Source organism: Aythya marila (genome assembly GCF_965140915.1).
Source record: "Aythya marila genome assembly, chromosome: Z".
NCBI classification, from domain to species: Eukaryota; Metazoa; Chordata; class Aves; order Anseriformes; family Anatidae; genus Aythya; species Aythya marila.
This window is the reverse complement of record NC_139080.1, coordinates 4182582-4207669: the sequence shown is the minus strand read 5'-3', so window position 1 is coordinate 4207669 and position 25088 is coordinate 4182582. Positions and strand designations below refer to the sequence as shown.

General features: G+C 43.5%; 1 protein-coding gene across 2 annotated transcripts in view; it reads left to right on the top strand.

Annotated features, from left to right (window-relative positions):
• The window catches only part of SETBP1 (SET binding protein 1), a 268787-nt gene that overhangs the window by 34728 nt on the left and 208971 nt on the right, over positions 1-25088 (top strand). The window contains exons 1-2 of one of the 2 annotated variants that reach the window (XM_082783100.1): positions 2627-2734; positions 22178-22261. In XM_082783100.1, coding sequence (XP_082639226.1) covers positions 2732-2734; positions 22178-22261 — 87 coding nt within the window. In that variant the 5' untranslated portion in view covers positions 2627-2731. Of the gene's footprint in view, positions 1-2626; positions 2735-22177; positions 22262-25088 lie in introns of those variants that run through there. The other variant, XM_082783099.1, reaches the window with a different exon arrangement.

Sequence of the window (25088 nt, the reverse complement as noted above, 5' to 3'; positions counted from 1 at the left end):
GACTTGCATTGTAAGTCTAGCTTCTTGCATAGTTTGTACCGCTCACAATATTGGTATTAGAGGGGCTTGCATGAAAAATCTGTGTGTTGTTGAGGATCTGGTTATCATCTGTTGGTCAGAAATAAATGAGCTGTTTCAGTGCACAGTGTGGATGAGATATAATTGTGTCAGTAAAACATGACAATCATTCAACCCTTCAGTACATCCACTCTGTGTAGACAATAATCAAGTCAGAACAATTAAACATTCTTCAACAACTTTCTCAATCTGAAATGAGGTTGTGCAGGGAGAAGGGGATTGGGAGCAGCATTTCTCATCAGTGTAGTTCAGGGTGGAACCAAAGGGACTTCATGGTGACCATACCCCTCAGTTGTGTTTCTTCTGTTGGTAAAGGTGGTGGCATCAGTTTCAGCTGTTGCTTATATAGTTATAAAGTCAAAGCTGGTGCTGATGGAGATGCACTCGCCTGCACTTTGCCATTAGCAGTGAGGGACCCTGTGGCAGCACTTGCATGATGCCTGCACATGGGCACAGTCATTGTGAAAGTGTAGCACAGCCAGCGCGTTACTCTGCAGCAGAAAACTGAGTCCAAGCGAAGAGAGAAATTTTGTTTGGTGTGTCACAGATCAGCTGCATTGACTCCTGATTCAGCTCCTGCTTCAGCACTGCATCTCTCCTGCTTGCTCTCAGACACAGGAGGGTTTGGTGGGACGTGGGAGAAGGGAATTCTGTCCAGGTGTGGCCAAAAGTACCTCACTGGCCTTTCACACCCTCCAAGGGGCGATTTAATCACTCATGTCCCCTCTGCCCTAAGCCTTCTGCCTCACCATTCCCCAAATGCTCCTGCTAAAGCTGATGATGTCCTGAGAAGGTTTCAATTAACATAATTTCCTTTTACTTAGAAATCTGTGGTTAGTTAAGGAGACGAGCAGAAGGGAAAGAAAGATGTAGGAAGAAGCAGTTCCTTGAGCCAAAAAGCAGCATGAGGGTCAGCAGAGTTTACATTTCCTTCTATATGCTTGTGCCATAAAACTCAGAGACTGGCTTATAAAGTTTTTTTTTGGAAAATGCCATAGCCGCCAATACAAGCTGCAGTGGAGGAAGGTTTTGGCAGGGCTGTATCCTATTTGTGGCCAGCAAGTTATGTTGCATTTGGTCCCTCAAAAGCTTATGCTCCTTAAAGATACCCAAGAGAGGTTCATAAGTTTTTTTTTATAGACCGTATGGGCTTGGCTACAGATGTTAGCATTCATCAACAGGTCTGAAACTTGTCTGTTGTTAAGCAAATGGAAAGAAGGCTTGCCTTGCTTTATGGGTCATCTTTAAATGGGGTATGCTGAGGTTTGGTTCCCTTCTGCCTGCCTTGCCTTACACCTGGAGCGTGGATGACCTGGTTGGTGTTATTGCTGCTCCTGGAACAAGTCAAGGAACATTTCCAGCTGCACAGCCACCAAGTCGCTGGAGTGTTGGATGTTCAGCATTGCAGACCTGTGTCTAGTTTGGAGAGTCCTTTATTAGGAGCCTTGTGATGGGAGTAGGCAGCATGTTCACCACCTCACAGTAGGGAAACTGAGGCACTAACAAACCTCCCTCTGTGTAAATCTCTGTATCAACAAGAGCTGAAAGTGAAGCCCCAGCTCATTCAGTTACCCAGCCATCCTCTTGCCTTTAAATCATGGGTATGTCTTGACCTTCCTGTACCCCTCTTGGTTGCTGCCCGGGTTGCACAAGTGAGAACAAAGTGATACTTGTTTGCCTCATCCAAAGAGCTCACTCAAGCAGGTGATTGTCTTGCCTGCTTTTTCAGTCCCAAAACAAAGTGCTGAAAGTGTTGTCCTGTGATGTAAAACATCCCGTATATTCTCCCGGGACTGAATTTTACTTTCTGAGTGCAAGTGGCACTGAAAGGAAAAGAGGTCAAAATTGCAGGATACAGGGAATAATTCCCAGGTGCTGAAATTAGGAGAAATGTGAGCACTCCTCTGTGCTCCTCGTGGAGTAGGGAGCAAGAGAGCTTTATTGGCTCTAGTTGCAATTGCTAAAGAGCAGGGGGGAAAAAAAAAAAAAAAAAAAAAAAAAAAAAAGAGCAGCAGGATGAAAAGTCAATCAAAATCAGTTAATAATAATAATTTAAAAAGTTTTTGTGTCTGTGTGTGTGCACTGCATTATATTTGCATGAAGATGTAGATCTTAAACTCCAAAGGGGTTTGGGCCTCAAAATTCATGTGTATCCAGCATGCAAGCTATGAAACCAGAAACATATGGGCTTTGGCTTAAAATGGAAATATCAAGCCATTGAAGTTCCTCTGTTTTGATTTCCCTCTCTGAAAATCAGAGATATGACAGCACAGGTCATCCGCTATGAAAAAGGAGGTAGTTTCTCAGGTCTACAATCATTCTGAACACTGAAGTGATGTCTTGTTTTGTTGCGTTTGGTCCGCTCTAGTTTCAAGTCAAAACTAGAAAAATACAAAGGATTTTGAGTCCGTGATGCTTTTGGTTTTTGTTTGAAGACCCAAAAATGAAAGAAGGAGGGGGGTGGGGTGGGGGAGGGGAGCGAGACAGGAAATACAAATTGAAACTAAAAAGGAGACATGAAGAAGCCCAAGACAAATGGAAAGTCTGAGCTTTGCCGGGGTGCCTTCAACTGTGACAATATGAAGCTTGAGCTAAACCTGGAGTGGAGAACTGTGCTTCACGCAGCAGAAACAGAAGATCCTCCCTCAGGGGAATGGTAAGTCTGCCCCCCATCAAAGGTTTAGGTTTCTAAAATGACACCCATAATATCAATATCTTTTATTAGAGTTTTTTGTGTGGAGACCCATACTTCTTTGGAAATCAGTTTTCAGGGGAAACTGAGGCTCAGAGTGTTTCTGTGTTTACAGAGTCTATTTGTACAGTATATTGCTGTTTCAAAAAGCTTAATTTTCATTTCCAGGCTAGAGCTATTATCTAGGGTCTTTTACTTAGTCACTCAGGATTTTGTGTTGAGAAGAACCAGCTTCTGACAAGAAGTTTTGAAACTCACCCAGTTCACAAAGGATTTTTTTTTTTAATTATTATTTTTTTCCTCTTGTCCTGCATGGTTTTTGGTTCTTAGAGACCCTCTTCTTAAGAAGAGGTTAACAGATCCTCCTGCCAGCCCCGTGATGCAGCGTTTCAGCAAAGTAGCGACTGAAAACAAGTCTGGGTAAATGTCTTGTTTGGGTGTTGGTAACCTGACTCAGCAGCTCAGACCTTGATTTTTATCTTCTCAGTGAGTGGGTGGGTGGGAGAGACAGGTGATAACAGTTCAAAGAAGTAGAGTTTCTAACATCTGGGGCCAAAAGGAGGGATGGTGATTTACAGTAAGGGATATGTACCATGATATTACTAATTCAGCTGTTTGCCCCATTTCTGTAGCCTTTTGCAGATAGAGTAGTGGCTTATCCATTCCTGTTTCTAACAGGACATTTATTTGGAGTATTTTAGAAACTGTAAATATGCTTGATTATAAATATGTTTTATCCTTACCCCATGACTCTATTTATTACTTGTGAGGCAAATATGATGGTCAAATATAGGTGAAGCAACATGGGTGGGAATTGAAGGAAAGGAAAAGTTTGAAGTTTTGTTGGTAATTTCTCCCCCAGACTTTGAATGAAAGAAATCATCTCTGTCTCCCCACACCTGCCACCAAAAAAAAAAAAAAAAAAAAAAAAAGCATGATTCCTTTTTCAAATGGAATGTGCAGAAATCAAAGCATTTTTCAGGCTTCGGACATCCACCAGAAAATCTACATTGCTTTCAGGAGTTTCATATGAAAATAAAATGGCTTTTTTTTTGCTAGATCTGAGTGAGCATAGTTTTTGTTTGTTTGTTTGTTTTAAACCAATGGCACTGGAAACCCAGTCCAAACAGAAGATTTATAAGGGTTTGGATTTCTCTGGTGGGTTTGACTCAAGCCTTTGAAGCCTGGGGCAGGCCCAAGGAGCAGGCCTAAGCCTAATGGCTGCCCCCCACCCTCCCAGGGATTCAGGGAATTTTAGCCGTGCTTGGTTTCTGTTGCCACAAGCTAGGCTGACTGCTGGCCTTCTGTGCACACTTGCCACATACTTGTCTCTAACTGCCCCAATTCTGGCAGTTTTAGGTCTGGCTGTTAATGGAGAGGCAAATGTCCTGTGGCTTTTCTCACCTTTCACTGCTGGCATGGAGGCTCAGGTTCTGTCTGGCCACCTCTCACATTGGTTTTGCAGCCTACTGCAACTCAAAACCATGTTTGTTTGTTTATTTTTTCTCTCTGAATTTCCAAACTGGATGCCAGAGCAGCTGATAAAAAGGATTTGAAGGAGGCTAAAGGGCCTTCAAACTGCCTAAGGGGAGTAAAATGTAATCTGCTGGCTCAGGTGAGTGTTGCTGACAAGTCCCAGTGCCTGGTGGCATGCTGGTTGTCAAGTGGGGCTCTCAGGGCAGAGGGATTCAGGCCTTCAGTCTGCTCTCACTTCTTTCATGTGTTATACTGCCTGTGTAGTTGTGTTTCCTTGGCCAGCCAGACACACTACCAATAGCCCCTGAGTATGTTCTCCCCCTTGCCAGCATGATTAGGCATGATACAGCACTAGGGAAGCTCCTCCTTAAAGGTCACAATATCCTTTGGTCTTTGTGTGGCCTAAATGGGCAAACACAATTCCTCCAGTTTTGCTCCTAGTGGTCCCATAATAAATAGTTCCTGCTGAAGGTCGAATGATCCACATCTTGATGGATCTGTTTTGTCTGGATTTCTCCAATGTTTGGATGGCAAAGTTTTTGAGGGTCCAGAGGCTTTGTTGGCATAAACCAAGGATTCATAGTTAAAGGCGTGCTAGATTATAGATGTTCCTGAAAATGTATGATCTGCAAAGAACCAGAATTTCAAAGTGTCACACCAATATTGTAGTCACGAGAAGACAACATCTTCACTTAACCCACTATGTAGGTGCAAAGTATTTTGGAATCTCAGTATGCAAAGTGTAAACATATATTTTATTTATTTATTTATTTATTTTTTAATGGGGTGTTTAGGTTGTTAAAAGCTCTGGGCAGAGATGTGAAAGGAATTCACCTGCTGCAAGCCTGGGAGCAGGCATATTGCAGCATCCGAAAGGGCTTTCACTGGCAGCTGCAAAATAGGGAGCATCTTTATCTCTTCACAGGATTAATCTGTTGGTTTTCTGGGAAGCTGAGACTCCATGAGGTGCACAGTGTTCACGAGTCAGCTTGGATACCATTAGCTCAGTGTTGATCACTCCCACATCACAAATCAAAACAACAACAACAAAAAAAAATCAGAATCACAGAGTCATCTAGGTTGGAAGAGACCTCCAAGATCACCTAGTCTAACCTCTGACCTAACACTAACACATCCTCCACCAAACCATATCACTAAGCTAACTAAAGCAAACTAAAAGTACCAGAAATATTCCCTCCTCCTCCTAAACTCTTCCCAATTTTCCTTACTGCTCTGATCAGTGTCTTATTATTGATTTTATCTCAGTTCATTGTTGTTATTAGCTGGGGAATTCCAATTCTGATTTAATGGTGTATTGGACAGATTGTTCTTGACACCATTCTCCCTTCCTTCCATTCTATTCTTACAGAATAATGTGAGACCATCTCTGGCAAGTCCCCTTTTGTTTAGAAGAAAATCTAATGAAGGAATCAGATTAATTGCTGGCTCTGTGTGCTTTTCTGTTCACTGAAACATCTTCCCATTGTATAGTAAAATCAAATTTAAGGACTTTGGAACTTGACCTGGCAGGTGTCAGCTCTTGGGAATATGAATGTTCAGCTGTAGGAAGAATTTCTGTTGTAGCCACACTGTGGAAGCAATTAGGTAGAGGATGCAGTAAGGTAAAAGGGAATGACTCCATAGAGGTGCTTCGTGGTGAGGTCATAAACCACAAGAGCAGCATGTTGGTCAGCTGGTGATGTCAGCCGAAACCTGCAGTGGAATTTGGCTCCAGGGTGGGAGAGGACTTCTCTGACTGTTGTTGTTGCTGCTGCTTTTAACAGATCAGTTCCCAAAGCTGGAGGCCCTGCTGTGGAGTGGCTGCAGCAGTGTTAAAGGCGGAAATGTTGCTGTGTTTCAGTTTTAGGTGATCTTCTGCTTTCTATTTCCACTATCACAAAGCATTTTGCATTCACAAAACATTTCTTCCTTTTTAAAAGCTGCAAGTAGACTGCTTGGATGGGGAAAGGATCATTTCGTATTGGTAGGAACCACAAATGCAATTGCTGGAAAAATCAATGAAGCCTTTGCTTTGGAGCACCTGGTGCCACACTGTGCATGTTACTTACATACCTGTGCGGATGAAGTAGAAAGATGAGGAGCCTAAGCCTATTTTCGTTCAATAGTTGCAAGCAGAGGAATTATCACAGATGGAAAGAATTTACCTTGCTCAGCTGTAGAATCAGGCTGCTATGTGAAAACATAAGTGTGAATCAGAAGGTACCATCAGCAGGCAGGAACATCTCTTCTCCTCTGTGTTTGTGGAGGACTCAGGTGTAGGCACACTGCTAACAGAAGGGCTCTTTCCCTAATGGTTTCTGCAGTGACACCTTTTCTTCTGGGAAGCACCTGGGGCTTCTCTGTGCCCGCACGCAAACCCTGCTGCCTCTGGAAGAGGAGGTCTGCGCTTCCTCCCTGCTGCCTCTCCCCAGAGGGGCTTCCCCACCATGATCTCATGGAGCTCTAATGGTAATTATCATCATCTCATGGCTCAGTGGTGCCTGCCTTGAGATGAACCAAGCGTATGACTTTTGATACCTATCTCAGTGAGAGGCACATGTTTTTGCACACATGCTTCTCTACTACCCGCAGTTTGCACTCTGCAGACAAACACAAGTTGAATTCTGCTTCTGTTTCTTGTAGGTAAATACACGTGCAACTGGGTAAAAGGACTGGAATGCAATTAAATTCCTTATCACCACATGCACCAGCCTTTTCAAGTGTAAGCAATGTGTCATTGCAAATTAAGAAAAATAAGCAGTAAAAGGGGCTGCAAATGCAGTTTTTTTACTACCTTTTCAGAAAATAGCTTTGCAGTTTTTTTTTTTAATTATTTTCCAAGTTAAATTTTGTCTTTTTTAATCTCGAGGTTGTCATTTCTGCTTGGAAAACATGAAATTTCTGTTACTCCCACAGCTTTGCTCCCAGACTTTCTCCTGAGCCTGGCACAAATCTTTGATGATTGGCCATACAGTTTCTTGAGCTTCTATCTTTTCTTTTTCCTTCCAAAGTAATCTCTGCACTCAACAATTTGCAAGGTTTGAAACTTGTGTGTGTTTAGGAAAGCAATGTGGAAATAACTGGGTGTTTCAGGATCTTTTTTTTTTTTTCCTTTTTTTTTTTTCTTTTTTTGCCCTACTGATTTTGCAGGGTCAATAGCTTTAGAAAGTAGAATGGATCAAAACCAGGGCAAACCTGCAACTCCCCCCACACCCAGCTACATCCTTTCTTATCTGCTTCTGTTGCTTTATTGGAAAAAAAAATAAAAAGTGATTTGGAAAGTTAAGGAAAAACTCAACACATTGTATTCTGCAGAGTTTTTTCTTTCTTTTTTCTTCTTCTCCAGCCTGGGTCTGGAGAGAAGCCCTCCATTTTCCTTCTCTGGCTGGGGTTTCTCAGTGGGAAGCTCCTTGCTGGAGCGCGGTGCCTCCTTGCCAGGGGAGCAGCACATGAGCTGATCCCTCTGAACAGGTTAAATAAACAGGAGTGTGTTTGGGTTAATTGTCGCTGGTTCTGCTGCTCTCCATTACTGATCTATCTGGGAGTCTGGCCAAGGAGCAGATGTGAGAGACAGCATCATCACCTCCCTCCTCGTCCTCATTGTGTCTGGCTTTATCCCTCTTCTTCTTCCCCACTACACCCCCTACACTTTTTTTTTCCTACCCCCCTCCCCCCCTTGGCTGAGCAAATAGGCCAGATGGCAATGAGGGGAACAGACAACAAGTGAGCCATGGCATATGGGCAGCCTGTTTAATTTCAGCTCCTGTTGGGAAGTCGCTTGCAGGGAGATAAGTTACAAAAGCAGGAGACGAGGAGGAGTGGGAGGAGAGGGGCAGGAGGAAGGGGCGACCCTTTTGGGGATGAAGCAGCCCAGCTGAGGGAGTTGGGGTGCAGAGGACCGAAGCCCTGGCCACATTCCTGATACAAAGCTGTAAATTAGCTGTTTCCATGTCAGCTTGTCTAGGAAGCTTGTCAGCTGCAGACAGGGAGGAAAGATGGAGATGTCTGTCCTCAAATGAAGAGGAGGAAGTAGCTCCAATTTCCACCTCGCCGCACTCCCACAGGCAAGCTCACTGCCGCTGGGAGGTAGGATGGGGAGAAGTCCTCCCAGCTGCAGGAGAGGAGTCACATTGCCCATGGTGGCTTTTATTTGTGCATCTGTTTATGTAGGATTGCAGGAGTGCACGTGCCTCTGCTTCTGCGGGTGCATTGTGCTCATACACTGCCGTGGGTATTGATGGCACATCACTGTGGGCTTCTCTGGGGGTAAAGGCATTGCTTTGTGGGTTTTATTACAAAACCAAGTAAACTGACACGCACAAAAAAAATAAAAGGCAGCTTAGTAGTGATGTATCCTACAGCTGTTCCCTTCTCCTCCTTTCTTGGTGTTCATTTTATCCTGTTTTACTTTTTGAAGTCAAAATGTCAGCTATGAACTTCTTGCTATCTATTCACACAGGTTTGGGTTTTGCTGAGGGCCACCACAGTGGTTCTTGCCCTGAATGTGTCTCAGTGATTTAGGGACAAAATTAGACTTAATTGCACTAATTTGTGTTTGTGCAAGGCTTACTGGCTTCATTTTGATAATTGGGAGTTTTGGAGATGGAGTGGTTGATTTTTCTTATTTTTTATAAGTGTGTTATTTTTACATCAAAAGTGCATTGAGATGTAGTTGCCAAGTGTGTTTGGGAACTCAAAGCTTTATTCCTGTTGATGCTCAGTGAAGTTTGGGATTCCTTGGTGCCTGCTTCCATCTCTGAAAACTGTCCTGGCAGCATCCTTAGTGGTGGAGTGGGACCCTGGCTCTGCACGCCCATGAATGGGATTCAGCCATGAGCTCCGTGCTTGTCATTGGCAGGGTTGGAAACCCCTACAAACCAATTAGGTCTGGAAATATCAAGCCCTGTTGGCAGAATAGACAGCCCTGAATCACGGTTGTGCTTTACACCTGCACAAAGAACTTCTTATAGGACATTAATTCTGCAGAGAAGTTTTTATTTGCTGGAGAGACTGTGGAGAAGTGATTATGCATCACCAAATCGGTGGAGCAGAATTTTAACTTCCAGCTCAGGCATTCCTCCACTGATTAGTTGTAACATGAATTGAAACACCAGCCTATGATTTATTAGTGAAATATTTAAGACAGATTGTTAAATTATTCAAATAGCAGAGTTTAAAGCAGGCAAGGAAGACAAAAAGAAAGAAATCATCCAAATAAGAGCTTGGCTTTCCTGAATTTGAAGAACTTAAATTTTCACTCACTGGATAGATGAAACTAAAATGGCTATTTCAAAGAGAAGAAAAACACATTTGAGAATGAAAGACTTTAGCCTTATTATCTCACCATCAAACTTAACCTTGAATCTTTCTCCATCTGATCCCTGCAGACTCTGTTCTTTCAGCATTGATACAAATTGCTGCAGCCCTCCATCCTTTCCTACCTCTCAGCTACCGCATCATTGGGCACCTGCCCAAGCTGGCTGCAGTTTCCCTCTTTCTATGAATGATAATGGAGAGGCTTTTTGTTTTACTGTTGATAAACCAGGTGGGGACCTCTCCAGTCTTCCTGTGTGGGGTTTGAAGGGGTTTGAATATCACCTCATCTTCTCTTAGTGTTTTTGTTTGTTTGTTTGTTTGTGGAGCCTTAGTACTAAGTTTTCCATCTTTTGAGGAAAAAATGTGTTGAAATCAGGTCCTAGGGAACATTTATTGTTGTTTTCAGTTTCAGTACACCTAAGTTTCTCCTGATCTGATAGAGATTACTAGCTTCTACAGCCATATCTATTCTGAATATGAGATCAGTGTGACACTATAAATGCAAAATTGATTGGACTTTGACACATCTTTAGTGAAAACACATGGGAAATATGCATCAAAATCTGTAGACAGCTTTGAAAAATTCAACCCTTTCTCTTCGTCTACTCCCATTTCAGCACAAAAAAAGGAGCGTTTTTCAAGTCTGACCTCTTAATGCAAGTGCTCCGTCTTGGGCTCTGCAGCTGAGGAGGAGAAAACTTGCAAGGTTTGACTCTTTCAAATATGTGGCAGCTGAAAAGAAGATAATTAGGACAGGCAAATCCAAACAGTACTTTCTGCAAATGGTATTTATCCTTTTCTTTTTTTTGTCAGTGTGTCTATATTCTACTTCTCCACCTGCCTTCAAAGGGAAGCTGATAAAAAGGATTTGCTTGGCCTTTTTGTTGGTGGTGCCACATGCATGGGGGAAGGGTGCCAGTTGTATGTGGTGCTGTAAGACAGATGCTGCAGGTGAAATTACCCCAGAGGGGCTAATGGCATCCGGAGGAGGCAGCCTATGGGACTGAAGCCCTTCTTTTTCCTATTTCTGTTATTTGGGTCTTTGCTGTGGTGTGGGACCATATCTTTAAGTCTCATAGGTGTGTGCAAGTGTTTATGGAGCAATCAACTCTGTCTGCAGTGGCAACCATCGTGTAATTCTTCAGACTTTTGTAGTAGATTGTGAGAGCCAAAAGCATGGCCAGGAGGGAAGGGCGATTGCTTAGATGGGAAAAGCTAGGCTTTTTTTTTTTCTTTTTTTTTTTTTTTTTCTTCCTTGGAAAGAGCCTGCCTGTGTTCTTTTATGCTTTTCAGGCTCAAGGCTGAGAGCGAGCGTGCGTCTGTGCGAGGGCGTGCGCGCGTCTGTACCCATACAGTTGCTCAAGTGGGAAAAACCCACATTTGTGGTTCACACAGGAGGAATTTCTGATGAAGACAACAGTGCTAAGCAGAAAGGCACATCCTGATCTCTCGAAAGTGAGGGGCACGCTCGTGCACACAGGCACACATAGTGGCTGGGCTCTCTGCATAATGCGTGCAAAGCGCTGCCCTTTAATGAACGTAACCTATGGCGGCTGGGATGCAGCCGGCCAGACCCCACCATTAATAAACTGGGAACATTCTTCTCCTTTTTAGTTCCTTTCAATGCCAGCCCTGCGGTTTGATCTCCCTTGAATGCTGCTCCCCCTCATTTGGGGCTCCAATTCTGAGAAGATTTGGTGCATTGTTTGAGGTCGCAGGATGTCGGATTGATTTCGAAGCTTTTGTATTGACTCCAGGCTCCTGAATGAAGCTGTCATGTGTGTCTGTGGTTGGCTAGCAGGCTGTCCGGCTGCAAGCTGTGCCTTCCTTTGTTGTTTAGGCCTCATTGAGCTGAGGGAAGAGGCTCATTTCAGGGTGATTTACCACCACCCAAACACCAGCTGTCTGTTGTACTGCTGCTTGCCTCCACCTTGGATTCAGTTCCCATTTTCCTCCATTCTCCAATTTTGCTCTCCCACTCTACTGCGTTCCTCTGTGGGCTCTTGGGCATGGTTTCCTCAAGACTTTTCGTCACACTTGTAGAACAGTGTAAAAACCTTAAATGCTTAATATGTTGTTCTTTTGAATGTCACTTATGCATGCACCCTCCCCTTCTTTTTTTTTTTTTTCCTTAAAGGTCCACCACTGGGCTATTTGCATTTTCTTCTTGGTGAAGGAGTGAACTTTGGCTCTGGAAAAAATAAAATCACCATGTCCCCCAGGCCTTGTTACTTAGTAGGAAAAAGTAGTGCAAAACAGCAGTGATATCAATTGAAAAGTAGCCACGGAGCTCAGCAGCACCACTGCAGGATGCATTGCGTGCCCTGCCTTGTGCCAAGTGACAGCAAAGGTGGCCACAAAGGCTCTCTCCTGGGCTGGAAATGCTGGGATATTTTGGGTGGATGGGGAAGGATGTCATCACCTCCCTTACATAATTGTCATCCCTAAGCATGCACAAAAAAGCATGTGGGTATAGTGAGAAAAATCTCAAATAATTTTGTTCAGACAGGACCTTCTGTGAAGCTACTTTATTCGCGATTGCAATGGCGGGCGTCCTGGCAATTAGGAACGCATTTTAGTAAACAAATCATAACCTTTTATTCCCTATTACCCAACGCCTGATCACCTTCCCTGTTTCCAATGAGGAAATGGGACGTGATCAGGTACTACAGGTTCATAAGCTTCTCGAGGCTCCTCTATACCATATACGTACAATTTATTTTTTGTAACCCTTTAATTTCTCCTTTCTTATGTTTTGAGAACTTGTGATCTTTGTTTTACTGTTCTCACACTGCTCATCCTGTTTTCCTCAAGCTTCTACCTTGTTTTGGAACAGTGAGGCCTTCTACTGTCCACTTACCTACCTAGCATTTCTCCTCATTATGACTACACAACTACCTTGGAATACAGAAAATTAGTTCTCTACTGCAAAAACACAACTCTTTTTTTTTTTTTTTCCACAATTCCCCCCTTACCCCCTCTTATTTTCTTACTCCTATTGTGTGTTGTTTTTTTGCATCTCTTCGCATACCACGCTCTTGAGTTTTTCCAACATTAAGGTGCAATATTCTTCTTCAGATATCACAGGGGATGACAGATATATAAGGTCATTATTGTTACAATACCAACAAATGGTTGTTTGAGACAATTCTATTCAAGTAACTACAAAATTAATTTCTCCCAAAAGTTTCTAAATCCCCAGGAAGTGTCATCTTGAGCTAATCTATGTAGGATCTTGTTTTTTTCTTTTTTTCTTTTTTCTCCAATTATTTTTAGATCAGTCAAATTCATCCCGTTTGACCTACATATATACAGCAGCTAGTATTAATTACAGTGCACATTCCTCCTTATGAGGTTATTAATAAATCTAATATTATTTGATTCTAGAGTACTATTTTTGCAAACTTATCAAAATTATATTCTAGTTCTTCCATATATTTACAATAGCGTTTTCTAATTCACTCACCCCTAACCAAGGTAAAAACCACCTTGCAAAATGCTGTAAAATGCTAGAGAAATTCACTAGAGGATTATCTGGAGTCCGCTTAATTCTGTGTGTGGTCTCAAGGGGGCTTTGGCTTTGTGGGTCTTCAGTAATAGTTACATTTGGAATTATTGCCTCCAGGGTGCAAGCTCCCTTCCATCCTCGGGGCAACACCTTCCTGGCTTTATTGCCACATAGCCAGTACCACTCCTTGCCATTTGGGACAGGCCATCCAGTTACAGGATTCTCGTGTTGTATCTGGTGTGCATTATGTATATTAGCATTCCCGTGGCTATCATATTCAGTACAGTATGGATTATTCCCTATATCATGGATATTTCCACACCCAGGGTCAGTACTACTGCCCCCTGAGTTTCTATCATTGTTGTTTAAAAGGCACCTTTGATAACACAGTATATTGTAGCCAGGATTATGTGTAGGGAACTCAACTTCAAAATCTATTTCTTCCCAGGACTGAGTACGATCTGTCATTTTTAGAAATCTAGAGAATCCAGACACAGTTGCTGCTGGAAATAGCAATCAGGGACAAGGCCTCTTCAGTCTTTCTAGGCATCTGGGTGCAAATCCAACAATTATTTTGAGATAGAACTCAAGAGAAATTCTGGATTAATTGGAAATGCTGACTTTTCCCTCCATCCTATCACTAATCCATTGAGAATAGGTATGACTAAGATAAACTTAAAATACATCATTTCTATGTATATATACACCCCTATAATGATTAAGAAATAACAATTAAGAAAAACAATAGAAATCACAAATTAATAAGGGTTCTTCTGCTAGGGATTAAATATCCTCCTTTCTTTTTCTCCCACTTCCAGAGTGTTCCCTAGAAACACTCCTATTCTGTGTAATTCAATTCCTTTTACTCATTAATTCAGTAAGAATTCTTCTAAGGAGAAGATAAAGGTTTACAATAGATAGTTTTAACAGTTTTAACCTTTAAATTCTTTGTTAATGCAGTCTCTCTGGTGTCAGGGTTAACTGATGGTTTTACCCAGCTATGAGTTCACCCTTTCTCAGCTGTTCTTACTGCCGTCTTGGTAGTCAGGAGCACTTGGAACAGTCCATCCCGCATCCGTCACATCAGATGTTCGCATCAGCTCCCAATCTCCTCTTAAAACTTTTGATACTTTTCAGTTTTGGGTAGGGGTAGCTCAACACTTCCCTGAATCCTCTCTGGATTTATTCTTTGTTCCCCCACAGACACCAGAAGCCCTAAATACTTGACTTCTCCTTCTACGTATTATAATTTATTTTCCAATACTTTCATGCCATATTTTTCCAGAAAGTCGAATAGCTTGTTAGTGGCTTCCTTGTCAACTGTTTTCTTCTGTCCTAACAATAAAAGATCATCCACATGCTGTAACAGTAACACCTCCTTTGGAGGTTGGTATTACTCCAAAATTTGTTCTAGAACTTGCCCAAATAAATTGGTGGCCCTGTAAACCCCTGAGGTAAAAGTGTCCACCTGTATTGCTGCTTCCGCCCCATTTGAGGGTCTTTCCAGTCAGAGGTGAATGTATCTTTGCTCTCAGGGTCTGAGAGCACCTCATTAGTAACACCATTATTCCAGCCTAAAAATTTATTATTTGAATGCCCAGTTTCATTCTCAAATCCTTTCCCAACAAGTTAGTCTCTGCCTCGGGTGCATACAATAATTGCCCAGTGACCATTCTATCCCTAGCCTCAGCTTGGTGTCCCCAAAAAAGTGGCACTGTTATCCCAGTCCCTTCTACCCCCATCACATCTAGGGTTTCATTAGTTAATTTAATCCCTGATACTTTACAGGCCAGGAATGACCTAGCTGCCTTGGTGTATTGGGTTCACATGGCAAGGTTCTGGTTGTTTGAGGAGGCTGCAGTGGTAGCCCCTGTGAGAAGAATCCAGCAGCATCCCCATGTTAGATAAGGGCCAGTTTCAGCTGGCTCCAAAAGGGCCCAGAGCCAAGCCGTGAGCAATGCAGTTTAAATCTCTATGAGAGCACACCCAAGAAAAGGAAAAAAAAAGGGCTGCACAACAGCAGCTGGGAGAGTGAGGAGGGAGAAACCTCCCAGCAGACACCAAGGTCAGTGCAGAGGAGGGGGAGTGCAGCGCAGAGGTGCTCCAGGTGCTGGAGCCGAAGCTCCCCCATGGCCCACAGAGAGGCCCCTGGTGGGGAAAGCAGACCCCCACAGCCCATGGTGTACCACAGCAGAGCAGATCTCCATGCTGCAGTCTATCCAGGACCAGCCCAGGAAGGTCGGCACCCCACAACAGAGCAGAGGGGAGAGTGACCATGAAGGAGCAGTGGAAATGAAGCTCCACAGACTGAGTGCAGCCCCCGCTCATGGCTCCCCCCAGCCCCGTGCCACTCAGGGCAGAGAAGAGGTGGAAGAGAGTGGATGGGGGAAGGTGTCCCCAGCTTGTTTCTCTGTTTCTCACCACTGCAGCCCGTTAGCAATATGTAATACATTTTATGAATTTTCCTATGCTAAGTCTGTTTTGCCTGGAATGATAATTGTAGAGTGATCCCTATCGAGGTACACTTGAGGAACCCCTGAGGTACACTTTTTCCATTAGCAGGGAACTAGCTTTCTGAGAAGCCCTCACTCCCCTATTCTGAATTGATAACAGCAATCTCTCCTCCTTCTCCTACTCTGGATACTCCTATTTGAAGTAGGCAGCCTGGCCACACTTAAACATCTTTTCAAAGCCTGTCCCTGTTAGGATTTAGGCGGCAGCACAGGTGGCTTTGCTTGTCTGCTATTCCTCCGTCTCTCTTCTTCTTTCCATCCAGGGCCTGACTCCTTCCAAAAGTCCCTCTGTCTACCCCTCTGCCTCATTACCCAGTACGCTGTGAATACCATTTGTTTCCCTCTCTGCTTTTCCTTCTCGTCTCCCCTCCTGGCATACACCTTCATGCAACCCGCACTGGTCACTCCATCCTCCCACCTTCTGGAGCTTTTCCTGTATATCTGGCCAGGCTTTAATCACAAAATGAACTTTCAAGAGCCCTTGGGCTACCGGGTCCTCAGGATTCATCCCCGACTACTTTCTAATTCTGACCCCAAGTCTCTCATATGATTTCTGTGTTGTGGGTTGTTATTGTTTCAGTCGGGTAAGTGGATATTTCTGCTCTATCAGAATTCCTCTTGGTCTGGGGAGGGCTGCTAGTTTTTTCCCATTCTTGCATAGCTGCCTGGCAAATCATTCCTCTCCTAAACATTCTTCTCCAGGGAATAACATACTCAAGACTGACATTTAACCCCCCCCCAGGAATACAAATTAGGCCATAGAAACGGATTTGACTGTTCTGCTAGGCCCTCAATTAAAGACTTCAATTTCCTTCTTAAAACTCCCAGCCTCTCTGCCAGTAAGGGGGGAGTGGCACTGGCCCTTCGTCGGCCCTGCATGGCCCCAGGCCCCACCAGGACCCCCCAGCCTCTGCTCCTGCTGGTCCGCACTCCCCTGCACAACTTCTCCAGGGACAGCAGACAATTACACAATATTTAACCTTTTTGTAAAAAAAAAATATATATATATATAAATATATACATGTATTTAGCTCTTCTTCCCTAGTTTTAGAGTTGTTTTGCCACATCCTTAGCATTCTCTCCAAAGGGCTATCTTTAGGCACAATCCCGGGGTCCCGAACCCCACACTGCTGACTCTTGGACCCTTAATCCCCAGCTCTTCCCGACATGCTGCTGTGGACTTTACCATCCACACACCTTCACCTAAGATTAGGACAGAGGTGGGATGTACTGCTGAGCACGTCACTTCACTGTGCTCGGGGTACCGTACACGTAAGGGCCCAAACTCTTGAGACTCTCTTTCACTCTTCCCCTTTCTCTTTCGCTTCGTCCCTCTCCAGCGGAGAGGACTTTGTTCATCCCCTCACAAGACCGCCGAGCCTCACGGATTAGGACTCCACACTCACTCCGCACTAAAAGTGCGTCTCATTCACACTCAGACTCATTCACACCAGGGTCTCCCTGAACCCAACCCGAGGCAAGGTACGGTAAAGTTTCCCTTCCCTCGGTCCGTGCATGGCTTCCTGGTCCAGGTTATCAGCAGTAATCCCAGTGCCTGTTCCCGATCTGGGCTGGACTATATGTGGGCTGTGCCTGCATATGTTTGTGCTGGCCTCCCTTCTCCCCAGAGCTTCACAGAGCCTGTCTTCAAATTATCAGTCTCGGTCCTTTGCCGGCCATACCGAGACAACCCACCACCCCTGATGGGACCACCAAAACCAGCGGGGTGCACCTTCCTGTCTGTGGTGGCAAGAAATCTTTGGCAGGTGACAAGTTCCCAGACAAGCCCCCAAATTGTGAGAAAAATCTCAAATAATTTTCCTCAGACAGAACCTTCTGTGAAGCTACTTTATTCGCGATTGCAATGGCGGGCATCCTGTCAATTAGGAGCACATTTTAGTAAACAAATCATAACCTTTTATTCCCTATTACCCGATGCCTGATCACCTCCCCTGTTTCCTCATTGGCCGAGTACTACAGGTTGGCAAGCTACTCGACGCTCTGCTATACCATATATGTACAATTTTTCTTTTTTGTAACCCTTTAATTTCTCCTTTCTTATGTTTTGAGAACTTGTGATCCTTGTTTTACTGTTCTCACACTGTTCATCCTGTTTTTCTCAAGTTTCTACCTTGTTTTGGAACAGTGAGGCCTTCTACCGTCCACTTACCTACCTAGCATTTCTCCTTATTATGACTATACAACTACCTTGGAATACAGAAAATTAGTTCTCTACTGCAAAAACACAACTTTGGTTCTCACAGTATCTTGCTGGAGAGCCATGCTTGTAGCACAAGTCTCTTAAGTGCTGCTGAGGTCAGCTCTGCCAAGAGTGCTCAGAAAGATGGTTCTCTGTGAAAAGCAAGGCTGCTGCAACAGGAAGACTAAAAGAAAGTCCATGTTGGATGCTTTGTCCTTCCACAGGTTTCCAGGGCCCAAGTCTGAGTGACATTTGCTGTACATCCTATTTTCATCTGTGGGATGTTCTGAGGGCATTGCAAAGCCAGAGAGATGGAGGAGCCCTTACCCCATATAATTCCAGGGCAGCATGAGGTACGGCTGCATGTTCCTGGCCCTCACTGCTGAGGCAGGAGCAGAGCTGCGGGCATTTAAAGGCGATTCTGTGCAAGCTGGACCTCGGCAGCTGCTGGCACAATCCCACTCTGGCAGGATTCACAGCTTTGTTGCTCAGAGGTCTTTGGAGGTGCAAGAGAAGGGCTGCGCCAGTGCCTTGGGGGTGAGGCTGCTGCCAGTATTTTCAATGGCCTTTGCTCAAATACATCAAAATCTGATGTGAACCAAGAAAGTAGAGCCCCGATAGTTGTAATGCCCAGGCAGGCTTGCTGGTGGCTGCAAGGCAAGTGGCACGATGCTGCTGATCTGGGCTCACCCCTTTGGCCTCAGACTTGAGAGAGTGGGGAGAATGACCCTAATAGAGCTCATTGAACCCTGGGATGTGTAAAACCCTCTTTGGATGATTTTGACACCTCTCAGAGGGGACAGCTTTGAGCACTCATGTCATGGGGCTTGGAGCACGTGAGCTGGGTGCTTGCCACCAAGTGAAGCCAATCTCATTGTCTGGGGACAGCTGAATGCCAACGGGAAGTTAAATGCTTTCAGTGACAAAATTTTGCTCCTCCTTTCCTTTTATTTTTCTTTAATGAGGCTTCGTGATCCTCCCATGAATCCCAGCCAGCTCTCCCCTAGCACAGAGCCTGGCAGCTCTGCAGAGCCCTGCCGAATTCCTGTGCGTCACGTCTGCCTCCTTTAAACGGGACTGGCAGTGCTGGGAGCCACGTGTGCTGCCGGGCCACTGGTGTGAAGCGAGATGTGACCGGCCCTCCTTTCAAATCTGGGAGATGCACTTTGGTGTGTCTCGACCACAGGTTGTTAAAGCTGGTGAGAGACCAGTTCCTATCACCTGTGAAACTGAGAAAATTAACCATATTATTATTATTATTTCCCCTTTTTTTCCCCTGCAAACTTTGTCTAACTGCTGGAGTGGTGCAAGAAAGGAAGGTGAAGCCAGAGGGACCTCCCCATGGCAGGGCTATAGGAGGTGGGATAATCGGACCTACATGCTCTCCTCTTCTGTGCTCAAATCTCCTTGCCTTCAGAATGAGATGTCTGATAAAAATTGGGAGCCACCAGAAGCCAAAATGAGCTCCTCCTCTAGCAGTTATTGTGTCTACCTGTTTCCACACATCCCACCAAGAGCAAGCAGCAGAGGAACGCTGAGTGGCAATACATCTGTGAACTTTCAAGATCATTGTGCTCCTCCCCAGTCCTGTTATTAAAAGGCCATGGAACGTGGAAATGATGCTCCATAAATTAAGAGCGAATGTCTGTAGCACCTGGTGAGATGAAGCTCTTCTCCCTCCCCTGTGAGCATCAGAAGCATGGGGCTGTGCTGCTGGATGAAGCAGGGAGGGATATATTAGGAGGCAACGACCGCAGCAGGATAGTCCCAGCGAGGTGTTTTAATTTCTTGACAAACTCTTTGGGCACTAGAAACTGTAAAATAACACACAAATAAACAAACAAAATCTCACTGACCCTTAGCTCCCTGGAGGGCTCTGTTTCAGATCGCTGAATAAAAGCTGAAGTTGCATATGCATGTTTAATGTAACACAAGGCGTGTGCTGCGGAAAGCATGCTTTCTTCTAATCTGGTTCCAGACAGAAGCATCCAAACAGAAGCCCCTTTCCCTATCCCCACTGAACTGCCGGGTGTATGCAAGGAAACCCCTGAATGACAAGGCCTCCATCTGCTCTTAAACGGAGTTGCGACTGGCTGCAAATGTTGTCCATATGCTTTTTTTTTTGTTGCCTTTCAACTTAGCTGCCTAATGTTAGGCACCTATCCCCAAATTAAGCATCTGTTCATCAAAGGCTTCCCTAAAAAGGTGAAGGTAGTAGCTAACTCAGGCGATGCCCATTAAGAGAGGTGCATCTGCAGACAGGGAAGGAGGTGTGGTTATTCAGACAGTATGATGTTTTTGTTTGCTTTTTTAGGGACAGGAAAAGCCCCTTGTACTGTCAGGAAAAATAAAATCCAAGCATGCTATCAAGTTTTGGGTTAATATTTCCCTAAGGTCTTGATTGCCTAAGTGATTGTGATCAGCATCTTGTGATTTCTCTCTGTTAAATAAAGCTGGTAATAGCTCCAGCCTTATATAAGAACATTGGTTTGCCATGAAATTGGGCTGGTTGAGAGTGTATCCCAGAAGCCAGAGAAAGGTCTACAAATGAGACTTTTTCTTTGGGTTGGGTTATAAAAAGGGCTAGAGAATCTTTTCCTGTGTAGTGACTTTGCAGTGGGTACTGGGACAAGGTGACCAACAGCTAGTGATGTATGGATCTGGTACTTAAACACAGGTATGTGTTGCTGCTGTAGGCACCCTAAGGTTTCCTGCCCATCTATCAGCCACCTTTTAGGAAAAGTATGGGTCTCCTTTCAGTCCTGTTGTCTCTAACAAGTCTCTAACTTGTCTCAGATACTCTGTGTGTCTAAAAAGTATCCTTTGCTTAGACAAAAAAGTCTCTGCCTGTACCTTGGCTTCCCATTTCTAATGTAATAATACAATTGCTTTAAGTTTTCGTTTAATTGTTTCTTTCTTGGGAACACTTTTAGAATTTAAGGTGCTTAGTATTGAATCACTGAAGGTATAGACACAGCCTTTTGCTTGTTGTATTTTTCAGTGTATTTTTTGAGAAGAGGAGGAAAGATAACTTTTGCATATTATCTGGTCTTTCTGGGGCTTATGGGATGCTGGGGTCAGCAAGTGAGAGACCCCACCACACCTGGCCCTCCCAGGGTGTCCTGAAGTTTATCTGCCTGTTTGTAATTCCTGACATTGAGGGTCAGCTCTCTGCTGTACCCTGACATTGAGCAATGGCTGCAATTCCTTCTAATTGTGCCCTTGCCCTTTGTGCCCATCATTTAGGGCAGAGCGCTTCCACTTGGCTAAACTCATTAACTGCTTTAATGTTGTGGTCATCTTTTCCATATAAATTCATCCTGATGAAATCTTGCGACTCTCCCTCAGACGCCCAGCAGATACTGAGAGTGTTTATTTTTCAGCTGCAGACAGCAAAAGTTGGGGAAAAAAAGAATTGATGTCTTGGGCATGTCTATCAGAAAGAGTGTAAATATGATGGGTTTACTGGGGACTCAATTGGCTGTGCTATTGTTTGAGCTCCAGCAACATCGTATCCAAACCTAGAATCCCAGCCCCTTTCTGCTGTGGAGTTTTATCAAGGTTTATCAGTTCCTGATAAGCCCCAAAATGCCTTTGGTGAAGATCTGAAGTGATCCAAAAGATCCCTAGAAAACAACCAGGGTATCATGAGGACCCCACTGCTCAGACCATGCTCAGCCAGCCTCATGGGTTGGCAGTGAAAAGGAGCTGGATGGACTCACTTTATTTCCCAAACTGCTGGCTGTAGACAAAGGGAAGCTGCGGGAACTCTGTTTCTCTGGAGATCTCCACAGGACAAAGCACAGTATGGATGCTGTGGATGCGTGAGCAGTCAGAAGTGTTGTAGGAGGGTGGGCTGTTGAATTCACAGTAATGATTTACTGGTAGTTATACGGACTGGTTGTCCAAATGTGGATAAATCATACCTGTATGCCTGCATTTTGCCAAATCTAGCTACACTAGAAGCAAATTAGCACTATCTGCGGGACATAAATGCTGGTATATGTGCTTTGCCTCAAGACATTACAGCCTGGTAATTGCGCTCCCTGAACATCATCGATTTGTTCCTGTTCATGTATGTTTATGATAACACATACATAATACTGGGCTAAAATAACCTGTTCTTTTTCAGCCTGGTTTGTGTATATTCTCAATGTGTTCTTCTACACACCTTAGTTTCCTTCTGCCCTTGTGCAACTTCCTTGATGTAGTGATTGGGGAAGTCTCCTTAGCAGCTTGGGAGCTACTGCCTCACGGAAGGGCATCTCCCAACAATGCAGGATGAGTCCTCAGGTTTTCCTAATGCCCTTTCTTCCCATGCTTCTCATCATAAAACATCTTGGTCTTTGGTTATTCAGACTGTGATGAAGTTTTTCTTGCCTTCTCTCTTATAGGGAAAAGTCATCGGCGATGCAAAACTGCTCATGAGCTGTGGTTGCAGAAAAGGGAAAAATACTCAAGTGAAAGACTCGGATCAGGTCAGTCAGTCTGTACTTTAACTAGTGGAGAAATAAAATAAATGTTAATATTTGATTGATTTAAACTGTGCTATTGCGTATTGGTGTTTTGGACTCAAATGGTGTCTCTGGTATGGTTGATGATACAACATTAATGTTTTTGGATTTGCTATTTGTAGAAAAAACAAAAAACAAACAAACAACAAAAAAAAACTGAGCAAGATCAGGGATTCATTGCACTAGGAGCTATGAATGCCCTAGCCTGACTTATTCCCATCTGGTTTGTTTATTTATGAATTCTGTATCTTTATAATAATCCACTCCAGGCAATGTGTTTCTTAAAGACTATTGCACTTTCTGGCTGGCTAAATGCATGCAACCTTTGGTCTCAAACTGTAGCTGCCTGGATGTGTGATTGTTACAGGGAACACGCTAGAAAAACATGCCATTTGTTGCAAGCTTTTGTTCCAAAGTGACACCATCAAAAGAACATTCCTTATTGAGGTTACTCATGATAGACACTTAAAAGCTTGTTCACAAGCACAACTGATGGACAGGTTTCAATATTGCAGGTTTTCAATGTTCATTACTCAGCGTGAATTGCCCCTTATTCTCAAATTGGTCAAATTGACGTCAGTGGGACAACTTGCAGGGTCCAGCCACTGGAAGCAAGGTGGGCTGCACTCTGAATGCCAGCCAGCCAGCGGGCTCTTCCCACTGCTTTGCACTTCTTCAGTCCAGTTGAGTTTTGTCCCTGTCAAAATATTTTGTGGCTATAGCCTTCTGACTTTGTAACTAAAGAGAGGTTTGAATTCAGAGATCATTCGTTCTGAAGATGAAACAATTTGTGGTTTGAGCAGAAGCATTTTATAAACATCATGTCATCCAATATTCAGTGTGGTATAGGGAAGCAGCTGATCTCAAATATCAGGTAACTGGCAGTGGGGTCCCTGGTGCAGCTTGTGAACAACTGTGATCAGGTATAGACCTGAAACAGATTCGGTGTCCACAAAGCTCCAGGAGCTCCCCATAATTTCTCAACAGGAAAAAGGCTTAGTTGTCATGAGGGAAAAAGTTTCATTTTCAACATGCATGTTCTTCAACCCTAATTAATAGTGGTGTACTGAGCCTTGTTTTGTTAATACCTAAGAAGATCTGAGAATAGATCTGTGTACCCTGTGGTGGGCTGTGTTGTGAGAAATGCTGGTCACACTTATAAATGCTTTGGAAGACTAAGTTGTGTTTTTTGTTTTGTTTTGTTTTGTTTTGTTTTGTTTTTGTCAGTATTTTTAAATAATGAATTCATTGTCATATGGCGTAGTATCAGTTCACCATCGAGACAAGGATTCATATGAGTTTTCTTTAAAGCATAGCTTCCCACTCTCACAAATACAAGGTTAATATTCTCATGTTGAAGTTCTAACACATAAGGAGAAAATTAATTTAGAAATGAAACACTTTCACCAATTTTACTCTTTTGTATTTTGATGTATGCTGGCTGAATTGCTCTTGATTTACAACAGGGCTAGATCAGGGTCAAACCTCTTGCAGTAGAGATTAAAAATGAGAAGGGAACATCTCAATTGCAGGAGAGGTTTACAAAACACCATCTCTAACAAACTCTAAGCATTGGACCTGAATCTCATTGATCACAATAATTTAATTATAGAGTACGCAGTAGCTTTTGAAGGGAGAAAAAATCTCAGCCTCTTAAGTGTTTTGTGGGGCAGTAATGAATTACTCTTTGCATTTGGTTAATTTCTGAAATCTAACTTCAGATGCTTAGTGATGTGCTGTCCACCTCAATAACTTTTTTTTTTTTTGCTACATCAGCATAAACTACTGGGCAAGTACCTGATGCAGAGGCTGCAAAGTGCATCTGTCCTGCCTCTGGATGCCAGGACTTCAGGGGATAGGAGCTGGATGGGGAGAAAGTTCATACAGGAGGGTGGGTGGCAGCATGGAACATTACTCTGCGAATGCAGGACCTCAGCGCAGCTTATAAATTATCCCCTGGGCCTTGTAGGTAAACACAGACTTCTGTGGTGACATTGGCTGGGAAAGGCAAACACTTGCTGACAATTGTAGGCTAATCCTTCAGGACACTAATTGCCAGAAAACCAAGGAAGCCTTATTTTAGGAACAGATTGTTTCACTTTGTGAAGGGAAAAAACACTGCGCTAGATTTAGTTTTATTTGCTGAGGCCTTTCCCTCCCTGCCCCCAGTCTCAGATTTTGAAGATTTACCTTCATAATTGTTGTTGGGGTCTATTCTTTCTTCTTTCTCTTTCTTTCTTTCTTTCTTTCTTTCTTCTTTCTTTCTTTCTTTCTTTCTTTCTTTCTTTCTTTCTTTCTTTCTTTCTTTCTTTCTTTCTTTCTTTCTTTCTTCTTTCCTTTCCTTTCCTTTCCTTTCCTTTCCTTTCCTTTCCTTTCCTTTCCTTTCCTTTCCTTTCCTTTCCTTTCCTTTCCTTTCCTTTCCTTTCCTTTCCTTTCTTTCCTTTCCTTTCCTTTCCTTTCCTTTCCTTTCCTTTCCTTTCCTTTCCTTTCCTTTCCTTTCCTTTCCTTTCCTTTCCTTTCCTTTCCTTTCCTTTCCTTTCCTTTCCTTTCCTTTCCTTTCCTTTCCTTTCCTTTCCTTTCCTTTCCTTTCCTTTTCTCTTTTCTTTTCTTTTCTTCTTTTCTTTTCTTTTCTTTTCTTTTCTTTTCTTTTCTTTTCTTTTCTTTTCTTTTCTTTTCTTTTCTTTTCTTTTCTTTTCTTTTCTTTTCTTTTCTTTTCTTTTCTTTTCTTTTCTTTTCTTTTCTTTTCTTTTCTTTTCTTTTCTTTTCTTTTCTTTTCTTTTCTTTTCTTTTC